A 14,169-nucleotide genomic window follows, 5' to 3' on the forward strand; every position below is an offset into this window, starting at 1 on the left:
TTCTTCTTATATGAATGCCATGCAAGTATGTAGGACAAAACAACATCACATAGCATCCTTCAAACAGGTCAAAACAGAACAGAAGACACCAAAAACAAAAAACCAGTAAGGCATGCATGTTGCATGCTGTGCTAATATGTTTGTCTGTTCATGCTTAGTGTGTGGATGTATGTTAATATTAGGGCATCAAAAGAGGTTTAAGTAGTGGTTTAAAACAGCAAAAGTGTTTACACGTTGCCTTTGTATTCATTTTTTATGGTCTTTTGACAGTGTTACCAAAGTCAGCTGAATTCCTGAATGTGTAAGGCAAGCACTCACTAATATTCGTCTTCTAGTTTCCTGTTTATTAAATCAATAAAAATAGTTGGTGAGAGAGATTTGTGGTGTTTGGGGCATTTTTTAATGCAAAGATGTAAGCAACAATTTAGCACGAGAAAAAGGTTCACAAAGAAGATCTCACGATCTGAATTACAGATCGATATTACTGACTTTTTTTGTGTTTTCAGTGTTATCGTTAATATAATTTATTGTTAGACTGCCAGAGTGAACCACTATCAAGATCAGCGTTTATTTTTTGATTTGCAGAAATATATTCTGGGATATCACAGCTGTAGACTTGTTCTCTGAGTGCGTCTGATCCATCTCAATGTGTATGTGTGCTGGATTAGGATGGCTCAGAACAGATTAGTTAATTATAGACACCTGCTATCTAAGCGTGGTGTGTGTTGTCAGGTGTTGCAGCATGAGGTTGGCTTGATGCTGAGGGGAAGAAGGTGGAGCCAGGTGTGGAAGTGCATGGACGAATGCTTTGCCATGTGCTCTTAGATTGTCTCTCTCCTTCCTGTCCAAGCTCTGAGAGCAGCTCGGTAATGGGAATCTTCACACACACTTGACTGATATAAAGTGTCACCTACCTAACACACTTACACCCAGTAACTCTGTAAACTTTCCCACAGCAGCTATGTAGTAATACACATATTTTACACTTGCTTTGGCAATGTAAATGTCTGTTTCCTGTGCCAATGAGGCCCCTTTTAATTGAAATGAATGGTATTTTAGTAATTGATCACGCTACATTCAGACAGCTGGAATTCCACTCTCTTTAATTCTGACCAAGCGATCATTTGATTCCCACGTCAAGGGAGAAAGCAGTAACATGGTCAAGCTGTCAAAAGACCAGTATAAAGACAAAATTATACTGTAGATAAGAATTAATTTGGCTTAATGCCATTGTAAGAGACTTCACAGCATCATGACTGACCTACAATAACCAGATAGACCAAATAGCAGCATGATGACTGTCAAAATGTTAAAATAGCTCCAATGACATCACACACACCTTGATAATTATGTAGTCCACATAAAAACCCAGTCGCCCCAACAGATCATTAAAGAATAAATGCTCCCATGGCAACACAATCACAATGACTGCATGTACAATGGCCATGTCACTTTGTGAAACTACAAAAGCCATGGTCACGCACTCTATGACTAAGCAACACTAAACAGCTGCGTCCTTACAAATACCTCAAATCAAGGTCTAACTCGCTGCTGTTTCTGCCGAACAATCTGGAAACAGTAACAAGATCTTGTGTTTTCAGAGCAGCAGAAGAAACATTCAGGGTTATGTTATTGTAATACAACAAATATACAATTTGGAAACTCATGAAACGTTCACATTTGCCTCGATTAGATTTTGATTTGCCTTCATCCAAATTATCAAGTTATCTCAAGCAATCCAGTGTTGGTTTAAGCTGAGGGACAGAACTGACTGAAGCAGCTTGCATGCCAAAAACTCCATTAAAACCAGCAAGAAATAAGAAATCTAACCCAAAAATAAGCCATAATTTATGTCTAATTAAATACTCAAATATGTGTGGAAGAAACGGCTGCAATCAGTTTTTCTATTTTGCTCTTTTGCTCTCATAATCAAATTCCATTCTGCTAAATGAGTTCTCCTTGAAGCTTAATTTGGAAGTTATTGTTTACTGTGAACTTAATGCTTAACATTAATTGAGAGACAGTTAAGAGAAAGGTGCAAATTTTTTGCCTTTCTCTTAACTGGCTCATATATTAAATGAAGCATGCAAATAAACCGAAGTGCAACCCATTTAAAATAAAAAATAACTCCTGAAGACCTGTCATTTGTGGATTGCACATATAGATATATACGCACAGTATATTTTAAATAATCCACATTGTGGATGAACAGTGAGCATTTCATCAACCATTATAAAGTGTTGCTTGAGACAGATATATAACAGGAAAGCCATATGACAATCTCTATTTTCTCCCCTTGAATGCCACTAAATTTATAAATTTGGTCAGTAGAGCCAATAAGAGCAGACCCTTGGTAGCACAAGATCTCACACTTCTCCCATCATGACACCACTCTGCATTAGAAATTAATTATGGGCTGCAGCTACTGACAAAATCTCCAGTGACTGTGTTTAGCCAAGTTATTTTAAAATTCACTTTTTGAAAGGGCTGTACAAAATTAAAGCTCTGCAAACCATGCATCTGTACTTCAGTTCTACAAGTGCAGCGTGAGGACTGAGGAAAATTGTCCAGATAAATATGCATTGATTATTTTGTAATTTATGAAATCTAACAAGCTGTTTGAAATACCCCAGCACGATTTTACAGTGACACAAGACTGAGTTACAGAATTTAACACTTATAACTCAACATTTTTCATAATAACATTATCATGATTATTTAACTCATTCAGGACCTTCTGAGATTTGATCTCTTTGTACATCTAAAGCCATGTAAATCATTCCCTCTGGAAGGAAAAGTAAACAAACAAACTAAGCAAAGCAAAAAAAAGGAAAGCAACAGGGATTTTCACTTCTTTGCTAATCTTAGCAGGTTGACTCCACCCCTCGTGTCTGGCAGACTCCTGTCAGACCTCCAGGTTAGTCAGTTTACCTTTACGCACCTCAAGCAAGCATCTGTGAGAGTGGATATACATCGAATGCTAAGCAAGAAGTGATCTGCAGATTTTTAAGGACTAAAGAGACCGTTCTGAAGAGATAAAATACTTTTTGGAGGTTCTGACTGGATTTAATAATGCATAAGCCATGAATCTGTTATTTTTTCCACTGACGCCGATGGCTGTGTAGTAGCTCTCCACAAGTACAATTTCAATTCCAAGCAACATAACAAACGACTGGTAAGCATTATTAGTAGCACATAGTGGTGTGGTAGTAGTTTTTGAGATGAGTCATCAAATCATTGGCACTGAAGAGGTACCATCAAAATAATGTTCAGTAGCTCCTGTGCAGATTTCCCTTGATAGCTGAATGATGCATCAGTGATGTACAAATAGTTGTGGCCTATTGTCTATTATTATACAATACATTATGCTATAAGGGTAAACTATGACAGTTTTATATCTGCAGTAGTACTGTTGGAGATGCAGTAATAGAGAAAGTATGATGTTCTTCAGTATCTGTACTGTTTGACAACATCCTGTACTGTTTACATCCTGTACATCCTGTACTGTTTGATCCTTTTACATCAGCTTCACAATCAGAGATCTTCATAGTGTGTATACTGGGTGACTTTTAATGCTAAGAGCATACAAGAAATCCCTTACCTTAGGAAATGTAAAGTTTCTTATTCATAAGGAGTTTTTTGGTTTTAAATTATCTATTCAATGCTTTTGGAGTGGTTATCTGTAGAAAGAACTTTAGTTTGAACTTTAAAGTTTGGTGTTCAAATTAGTAATCTCCTGCATAACAGCCGTCAGGCGGGTGGTGATGACACCTTGACTTTTCCTGGGAAGCCCCTTTTCTGTTGCATAACTCAATCAGTTGTGTGCTGCAGGTGCTAATTTTATCCTCTTTAAAAGGCTTAAGTCTCAATAATGCTAGACAGTCGTGATTGACTTGGCAGTTGTTCTGTCCTCACCTTGTATGTTCTCTGTTCCCGTTCATGACCTTTACAGAAAGTAATACAAAAATGCAATTATCCATTATGTTATTATAGTATAATACAGTGGAATAGTTGTGCTTTATATTTATATACTGCCTATAATTAAAGCTTTGTCTCCCCTCTGTTCTGTAAATGACTTTTTATGGATGAAACTTTTCACTTAATCCACAACCTTTGCTGAGAGACTGAGTATTTTTCTGTTGCACTTGCTGCCAGTATTAATATTCCAGGTGTTCGAGTCATGAAGGTCGAGTGTGTCCAAATGACATGGGCATTTGCTGTTACGTAACTGTGCACGTCTGTGCTCTACAGAGGATTTAAAGGCTGCACAGGGGAGAGCTGATCTTTAAGTCAAAGAGGCTTTACGCCAGACCACAACAAACCTGAGATACTTGTTGCTTCAGTGATATGATGAAGCAGTAAGATGAAAGAATGGGTCGTATGATGGACAGGATCATTATCTGAAATTAACATCTCTAAGCAATTAACTTACCTACATCCAGGAGACTCAGAAAAAACGTGAAGCCAAATCACTGACCACATTACACAAACACATATGAGTATATATAAAGCATTTGCTTGTGAGGAAATAAAAATTGCCATTAGAGAACTTTACATTCAGGTTTTTTTGCAGTTATATTTTATTCAACACTGAAATGGAATATTTCAAATTATCATAAATCACTCTGCAAAGACATCCAACAGAAGCAACAGCAGTAGCAGCAGAGGGGAGGATATGAGTAACAGCTGGTGTTCTGTTTACTCAAATGTATCAAGTAAAAGTGGAATAATTTGTTTAAAATGCAGATTTTAAACAGGCTCTTTATTGATTCTGTGCTAATTGTTAGGGAATGTCAGTCGCTAATTATAAAAGGCCATCTGCAAACTTTTTACAAATTTGCATGCATCAAAAATGCAGAGTATGCAGAATTAATTGAGTCTAATCTTGTGTGCATGTGCCCTCATTGATTACTTAATGACACTTTTTAAAACCTAGTAATCTTGTATGCAATATTGTGTATTCAATCACTATTGGTATTTTTTGTAATCGCCTAGTATAGATAGCACTCTAACAAGATGCCATCATAAGACAATTTTTGCTTTTTGGTAGTTGTTGACCGGTTTTCTCCCCAGTTTGCAATCACCTGTTGCAGTAACTATAATTGTAGAAAAAAAATAGCCTGTAAGGCTAAATCTGGTACATTTACATGGACTCAAGTGCTCATGTTTATTAATGTGCATTTTCCCTCCTAAATAAAATGAACATTAACATTAGTTATGCTTTCTCTTAGCTTCAATTATTTGTTTTGATTACTAAGCATATCCTCCTCTATGTAATCAAAAAAATATGTATCACAGAAATTCGTCATAGTGCAACTTAAAAATAGTAAGTAATGTCTGCTCTGCTTCACTTCTTTCAGTGCCAACAAAATGCAGAAGCAAGTGGAGGTCAGGATGGATGAGAACCACCTGGAGCCCAGAGTGGAAACTCCTGAGAGTGCATGTGGCGGTGTGTGTGATAAAATCATGAACAACATGGTTCTTACTCTCACAATCCTCGGTAAGTTTTTGGTCCTGCTACTTCCATCCACAATCCAGCCATTAGATATACTCCCGCTTATCCTGTTCAGTCTTAGGTTACCCAATATGCATTTGACTGCTTTGAAAAAGCAGTGACAAGAACTACAGGCAGACAAACACATTTACACCAACAGGCAATTAACCTTAATCGTCCCTTACATATTTTACTACATGGTATTTAAATATGAAAATGGTTCACAGCATCTTTATTAAAATGTTAAAAAAGCAAAAATGCAAAAGAGGAGTTTTATGATATTCTGTCTTGCTTTTAAATTATACTGTAATACAGCGAAGTGAGATGCTACGTTAATACTTAAGTTGAATGTACCAGAGGCAAACAAGGAAAATTTGTATTTTCAACAGTTCTTTTCTACTCTACATCTTTGGGCAAACATTTGGATCAATTTTATATTTTCTTGTTGTCATTATGAAGTGTATAGGTAACGCCATGGCACTGTGACTTTCAGATGACAGGTTGTGACATTAATTAAGACTCTCATGAGCAAACTGTCAGAATAACCACATCATTTATTTACTACAAATGTTGATATTTTCTCATTTAGACACTTTAAGTGTTTATGGTTAATATGTCTTTAGAGTAACCTGATGTTGTGTTTCATTTGTGTTTTCTCACCGGCTCAGGTGTGTTTCTGGGTTCCATTTCTGGAATGCTACTGCGGCACATATCACCTCTCCCTCCTGATGTTATTATGATCATCGCTTTCCCTGGGGAGATCCTAATGAGGATGCTGAAGATGCTTATTTTGCCTCTTGTTGTTTCCAGTCTGGTCACAGGTGGGTGAGGTACAGTAGCTGCTGCAAATGTTCTGCTCAATTTGTTAACGACTGCCCTGAAATGAGGTCGCATGGTGCACGTTGTTGCTACCTGGGAGTTGAGCTGCAACAGGAGAGATGAGAGAGTGGGCAGGCATTATCTGTATAGACAAGACCTGTGTGGAGGACCTGAGGCATACAGATGCAAGTATACAGATGTTATTGTTTTTCTAAACTTAAAACTATTTTTTGTGAAAATATAAACTAGGACAACAAAATCTACTAATATACAGTAAACATAGTACATTTGAGTTAGAGACAAAGAGCATGTTGATGAAGTAGGTGTCTGGCGAAGGTACGGAGGGAATCCAGTTACTGGAGGAGGAGGTGGAGCAGGAAGCCCACAGCATCCCCTGTGCCCCCCTTACCCCTGTAGGCAAATTGGACGGGATCATGTTTTTAGTTAAAAATTGGCAGGATGGTGTGAATCAGCAGGGCAACGGGGTGCTAATGACTGAGTTCTGTGAGTCTGGGTTTTTTTGGGGACTGGGATTATTGTTGCGTTTTTTTCAGAAGGTGTATTGTGGTAGACTGGTAGGATTCGCAGAAGAAGAGAACTGGAGAGCGTTTCAGGACACAGATCTTGAGCACCCTTGCCGCTATGCTGTCTGGCTCCAGGGCCTTGCCTGGCTTACACCAGCTAAGATGGCGCCATACATTCTTCTATGAAAGGGAGCCAACTCATTGGGAACCAGTGGAGGGAGTGCTCTCAGCTCTGAATGTATAACCAAGTAAAAAATGAGCTCAGTTTAAGTGATGAAATGATCTGTGTCAGATGATGTTGCTGGACTGTGTTTGGGTTCACATCCAGTCAGGGTATTCATTACTAGAAAACCTTATTTAGTGTTCATGGTACCAAATTCATGCTCTAGTTTGTCCTTAAATTCCACCTTTGCTTTAAAAACTTTATTTTTCATCTTGCTGTTTTCCATCCTGAAAGTAGCCCAGTCGTTATGCCTAAAGGCAAAGACTACCTTGCTTGATTAAAAAAAGAAACTTTATGCATACAACATCATCTTTACCTAAATCCAAATTTACAAAACCTTGAGAGTACACGCAAGCCTGCCTTACCAAACCAAATTACCATCAGTAAACAATTCATGTGTTGAAGACTGCTGTTCATTATGTGCTTTTCAAGGAGTCAAGACATCTAGTGGCTCCAAAAGTCAACAAATAGTGTTTCAATAAAAAAAAAAGTCAAGTCCACCTGTCTAGCTAACTGAAAATGTGTAATTAAGTTGAGTTTCTGACTGAGTCATCTCACTTTGGAAGCAATTCATATGAAATTTGTGGGTGCAGAATTTGTTTTTCCAATATATTTGCACAATATGTCTTTACAATAGTCACAATCACAATACCAGCTCTTATCACAATGAAGTAGGCCTTTTGTGTGGAGTATTCACAGTTAGTTCAAATGCTGCAAGCATGGTCTGACTGGAAGGGCATTTGCAACTGTTTGGACGGGTGGAGGGGAGCTGATCAACTTTTGTGAAAAAATTGTGATGTTTTTCATAACTACCTGAAGAAGATCTGAATGCACATATCTAAATCTATTGGCCTAAACTAAATCTACTTTTAACTTTACCACCATCTGTCAAGTAGAGAAAACTATATCTCTAGGCTCTATTTTTTCAATATTGGACATTTTGTTCTTCATTATATCTTTCTGTAAAACTATGCCAACAGGACTGGCTGGTTTGGATGCCAAATCCAGTGGCCGCTTAGGCACCAGGGCTATGGTGTACTACATGTCGACGACTGTGATCGCAGCCGTCCTGGGAGTGGTCCTGGTGCTGCTCATCCATCCCGGTAACCCCAAGTTGAGGGCTGGTCTTGGACAGGGAAAGAAGAACGACGAGGTGTCCAGCGTGGATGCTTTCTTTGATCTCATCCGAAATCTTTTCCCAGAGAACTTGGTGCAGGCGTGCTTTCAGCAGGTAGGAGTCTCAACAGAGGTTTTCACCCACCTTAAGAAGTCTGATTCATATGTCAGGTGCTCCAACTGTTTGTTCTTTTCTTTGCTTCTTGTTCAGATCCAGACAGTAATCACCAAAGTACCAGTGCCCACTAACAGAACTAAAGCACCTCCACAGTTTACTGTCAAAAGGTCGCTTCAGTTCAAGAGTGGGATGAATGTCCTTGGTAGGTGAAAACACACCCACTACAAAACCATAAAGAAATAGCAGTTGTTGAAGAAAAACATAAGTTGTTTGTTGTTTTTTCATTTTCAGTTACATAATAACAAGGAAACACTCAGATAACACATACCACCCCCAATGCTGCATGATCAGATTTAATAATAGAAAATCTAAAAATGTGCAATCTGGCTCCAGATTTGTGTCAAATTGTATGCAGTGACAGACAGTGATGGGAAACATTTGCCAGGTGTTTAAGTCAAGTAAGTTCAGCATTTCAAAAATAACCTATTCTGCAGTGTTCTGACTGTATCCATGCCAAAAAACGAATCACTTATTCCCTGACTCATGGTTTAACTTCCCACAAAAGTGGATTCTGCTGTCCTATTTTTGAGATATTCTGCTAATAGACAAACAGAAAGACAGAGCCAAAAACCAAACCTCCGAGGTTGATGTAGGATGCCCAACTAAATTGTCAAAGTACTTTTACTTTTTCGTATTATTGCAAACACATCCACACACCAGAAAAAAGGTACATGTCCAATGGCTTTCAATGAGTAATTATCCCTTATTGTAGGATACTCATTTTCTGTATGTGTCTTACAGGTTTGATTGGATTCTTTGTCGCTTTTGGAGTTATTATGGGGAAAATGGGAGAAAAGGCCAAACTGATGTTGGAGTTTTTCAACGTCCTGAATGAAATTGTTATGAAGCTTGTTGGCGCAATTATGTGGTAAGTGCTTATCCACTACAGGCATCACTCATCACATTCAGTGACATTGCCAAACCATTTCCCCCTGTTTTTCTCTCCACAAAAATGATACTTATGCAGAGGATCCAGCAGCTAACATATAATACATAATACATAAAAATATTAAATATATCCCATAGACATATATAACATACTATTAAAAAAGTACTCCTAATCAGAAACATATCCTATTTCTGTCTTTAGGTACTCCCCTATTGGTATTGCCTGCCTCATCTGTGGAAAGATCATCTCCATTGCTGACTTGGAGGTGGTTGCGAGGCAGCTGGGGATGTATATGGTCACCGTGATAGTGGGTCTCATTATCCATGGAGGCATCTTCCTTCCGCTAATTTATTTTGTGATAGTAAAAGAAAATCCCTTCACGTTCTTCATGGGGATATTCCAAGCTTGGGTCACAGCACTTGGAACAGCATCCAGGTATGAGGGATTTCTTTCATTCCTGTTTTATATTCTGGGATTCAGACTGATTTAGACTTCAGTCTGAACCTGGTGAGCATAGTAGGGCTGTCTCTAAATCAGGTTTCCTCTCCAGTGTGCTGCATGTTTTTGTGAATCTCTGATTCCCCTTTTCATCCTTTATTTCAAATGGTAACTATGAAGTAATCTCACTTTGCCTCCATGTGGGATACCGTTACCTTCCTTGATGTTTTATTAATGACATACTCTCTCCCCTCTTGATGTGACCTCAGCTCTCTCATGTTCTGACCTGTTCACTGTTCCACCATCTACGAGACAAAAGCATAGGAATTATGAGACATAACCAACAAAACAACTGCTGAGTTTTCTCCATGAGATTTACTCTTAAAGTGAATTCAAGTTTTGGTTTCTTTATTGAAATCAAACTCATGAAAATCCTATATTAGTCTTTTTTGTGACAATTAATAAATGACCATAGTTGAGAGTGGATTTATTGCAGCATGAATAGAAGAATAGTGCAATTAAGTTTAAACTATTGCAACATCAAGTGTGACCCAGTCAAATTAATTCTCAGCAGACTATAATTTGTTGTAGAGTTGTCAAGTTTTTAGTGCCAAATGGGATGCTTAGTTAGCAAAATTAACTGCACTGCATGCTCTTTGTGATTATAATAATATAGTATTTCTTCCTGTTCTATTTGCCACAGTGCTGGTACCTTGCCTGTTACATTCCGATGCTTGGAGGAGAACCTGGGCATCGACAAGAGAGTAACACGTTTTGTCCTCCCAGTGGGTGCGACCATCAACATGGATGGCACAGCGCTTTATGAGGCTGTGGCTGCCATCTTCATTGCTCAGATGAATGGGATTGACCTTGATTGGGGCCAGATTGTTACTGTCAGGTGAGAATGTGGCTACAGAAAGATATCACAACACATTTGTAAGGTACCATTTTGCCAATAAATTAGCCACATTCTATTCAACTGGGTTTTAAATCATCCTGAAAAAAACAATGACTATTTCTCCCCAGGGCTACATTTAGTGGTGATGCATGCATACAGTAAAATGGTTTAAATACATGAAACCTCATGGATTCTCACAATCAATTTAATAAAGATAATATTTAGTTTTCTTGATTAAAGTTAGGCACTGTAGACTCATCTCCTAGTTTAATTGATTAGTCATTTCAAATATTAAAATTTTCCCTATTCCATTTTTATTAGAAATATAGCAACTGGATGTCCAAAGTGTATAGTGACAGTGGTATGTTTGAGCCTGTGGTTTGTCCTCCTGTTGAGAGTGAAAATTGTCTCCTATTTAGTATGACAGCTACCCTGGCCAGTGTTGGAGCAGCCAGTATCCCCAGTGCTGGACTTGTGACCATGCTTCTGATCCTCACAGCGGTGGGACTGCCCACTCAGGACATCAGCCTCCTGGTGGCTGTCGACTGGCTGCTGTAAGTTCAACATATACTATACTATAACAAATACTATTATTTAAAAAAACAAATAGACACATTCAACACCATGATGGAAGTGCTTTGGTTTTGTTTTGTTTTCTCCAGGTTTGTAAAAGTTACCAATGAAAGATCTCAAGATATAATTTTTACATAATGGTGAATTCCAAAGTGCTATATATGTTTTTGATAATTTACTTCTGTGCTACTTTTAATGTACAACTTTACAAGCTAATGTTAAGATTGTGTATCCAGTGTTTTTACCATACCCCCAGTTATTCATGGTAGCTTCTCGCACTGAATTTTCAAATTACACTCTTAACGATTTAAATGGAATTCAAATTCAACCCAACATCTTCTGTAACATAATAACATCCTTTCACTTTTTAATGAAACATATATATATTTAATTTTCTGTTTGTTGGTAATTTTCAGCATATTTTCTTGCCAGAGCAGCACATGTATACACAGACATGTCATTTATTTTTTACAGTGTAGTACTAAACCACAGTAGTGGCCAAATCAAAGCAGATGCTTGACTTTAATTTGAATGAACAGGTTTTTGCTAGTTTTTCTCATTACAGAGTGAGCATTGAGCATGTTCTCTAACATATGTTTCAGGGGTGTAAACAACTCTGGCTGTCAGGCTTGGATAACTTTTCTGTAATGTAGAGTTTTGCTGTGCCCACTCACTGACATCTCAGAGTTCAGAAACATAAGTAACATAACAACAGTATACTGTATAATCCATTTGCAAAAAGACAGAAACTGCAGGCGCTTTTTTTATTTTTTTGCTCTGTTGGCAACAATACTGACATTACTCAGCTGGGAATAAGCTGCTTGTGGTCTTGTTAACCCTTGGGCTAAATGATTCATATAAAAGGTGGAAAGCCTTTTATACATTTTAACAAATTAATTAACCGTGAATAACATATTCACATAACATGGCAATCCTATTCTTTGTCCTACTTATTCTACTGTGTATTGCTGCTGAATCAGTGAAATTCTCTTCTCTAAATTGTGCTTTTGCTTTTGGTGAAAACCAAAAAACAGTTCTTTGTATTTTCTGTAACTCACAACTTAAAATCTAAATGAAAAAAAAAACAATTCCAAAGAGAAACAAAAGAAAAGACTTTTGCTTGGTCCCTATTGTTCTCTCCTTTTGTCATTAATTACTTTCCTGTATCTTGTATGCCACTTTCCTTTTCAACATGCAGGGATCGTTTCCGCACATCAGTTAATGTGGTTGGGGACTCCTATGGAGCAGGTATCGTGTACCACCTTTCCAAACACGAGCTGGACTCCTTCGACTCCCAACAGGCCCGGATGGAGGACTTTGAGATGGCAAAGACTCAATCCTTCTTTGAAAATAACACCAACCAGAATGTATACTCTCACCACAACTCAATCTTGATAGACGACTGCAAGGTACATTTCACGTTAACGGACATAGAGACTTGTATGTAGAGAATCCTCCCCAGCTTTGTGTCTGTGTTCGTCTTTCTTTTCTGGTCTGTGTTTGTGTTTCTTTTCTATGTGACTTCTTAAATTAGTGTATTTGTGTCTATGTGGATAGTAAATGTCATATTTTCATTGAAGAAAATGTTTTTTTTTTTAAAGGGGTGAAAAAGCTAAATAAATATTTCTATATTTATTTATTCACCTGTTAATCATATGAAAAAGCAGTTTTTGTGATACCAGGTTCATCAAAAGCAAAGTTTGTTCTTTTTTATAATATACTTTGTTTTTTTTTTTATCCTAAAAAACTATGTTTAACTCACATGAAATCCAAATGAAAGTAAATGGATGTTAATTCTTACAACCATTCCAAATGTGTTGTCTGGTAGACAATTATATTTGACTTGTATTTTATTGTGGTATGTCTAGATTTTACTGAGAAACTGTTATTTTTTGTCTACTTAATTGGACATGTATTTGTGGCAGCCCTTCCCAAATTACAGTCACTGGCCATCTTTTGGAAAAAAATAAAAATAATCTAGCCAGTGGTATACATAAAGACTGCTGTTTCACCATGTTTAATCCAAAGTGATGCATGAAATGCCTATCAAAGATCCTTTCCTTTTAATATTGTAGTTAGCGCTCTAAATAAACAAGAGCAAAATTTTTGTTATTTTTAGAGAATTTCTTTCATGCTGTAGAATTTTGTTGATTTCATTGTCTGTGTAATGCAACTTTTTTATGCTAAAGTTGCATTCTGATTGTTTCAGTATTGTAATTCGGTTGGGCAGAGAATCCATAAAATACATGGCCAACTCTGAAAAACTATAATTATCCTGGTTTTCATATAATCTTGTAAATGACAAAAACACTGACATCACTGTGTTATTGTATCATTGTAAGAGATGACATGTATTTCAGTGCTGGGGATTAACACATTAACTCCACCCCAAGGTCAATGGCCTGAATATAATGAAGCAATGGTTTCTCTGCTCCCAACCGCTGACGGTTTGTAAATGATGGTGCCTTGGCCTCATAGTTAGACGTTGTTGATAATTGCTTACAGGTCACCATGGGCAAAAATGGCAAGACTGCAGAGTTCTCTCTTGTTGAGGAGGGACCATGGAAATGCGACTAAAGCAGATCCAGATGCTGCTGCGCCTTACCCTGAGTTCTGACAGCTTTTACTTTCTGCTGACACATCTATAACAAAACGAACAAAAAAATCATATACAAAAAGAAGAAAAAAAAGAGAGCGTTAGCAGAGTCAATCGTACCACAAGAACAGTCGGCCAGTCTGTCAGTTACCCATCCGGGTAGCTACTGGAGCAAACAACAGCTGACTCACCAACTTGTATTAGATCTTGCATTTGCACTAATTAGACACAAACTGTAACAAACTGGTGCATTTCATGCACTTTGTACAGAAGAATAAATCATTAAGTTGACAACACTCAGGGCCTTACTTGGTGCTGCTGCAAGCTTCCTGTTCTGTCAACAAAATAATTCTTCTATCTTGTGCAACATCTCATGTTTTCTTTTGTATTGAAGCATTTTCTTTGTAGCTAAAGGGCAAAG

The 14,169-nt window shown here is 37.6% G+C and overlaps 1 protein-coding gene across 1 annotated transcript; it reads left to right on the plus strand.

The window, feature by feature from the left end:
• The first annotated feature begins 5,367 nt into the window (after positions 1-5,367).
• Positions 5,368-13,729, plus strand: slc1a2a (solute carrier family 1 member 2a). Its single transcript, XM_035652084.1, has 10 exons — positions 5,368-5,500; positions 6,163-6,315; positions 8,041-8,291; positions 8,388-8,496; positions 9,096-9,222; positions 9,445-9,678; positions 10,385-10,579; positions 10,999-11,133; positions 12,351-12,561; positions 13,658-13,729. The coding sequence occupies exons 1-10, from the start codon at positions 5,371-5,373 to the stop codon at positions 13,727-13,729; spliced, it is 1,617 nt and encodes a 538-aa protein (XP_035507977.1). The 5' UTR covers positions 5,368-5,370.
• The last annotated feature ends 440 nt before the right edge of the window (positions 13,730-14,169 follow it).

The sequence above is a fragment of the Morone saxatilis genome, unplaced genomic scaffold (genome assembly GCF_004916995.1).
Source record: "Morone saxatilis isolate NCDOM2014 unplaced genomic scaffold, NCSU_SB_2.0 Contig11, whole genome shotgun sequence".
NCBI lineage: Eukaryota > Metazoa > Chordata > Actinopteri > Moronidae > Morone > Morone saxatilis.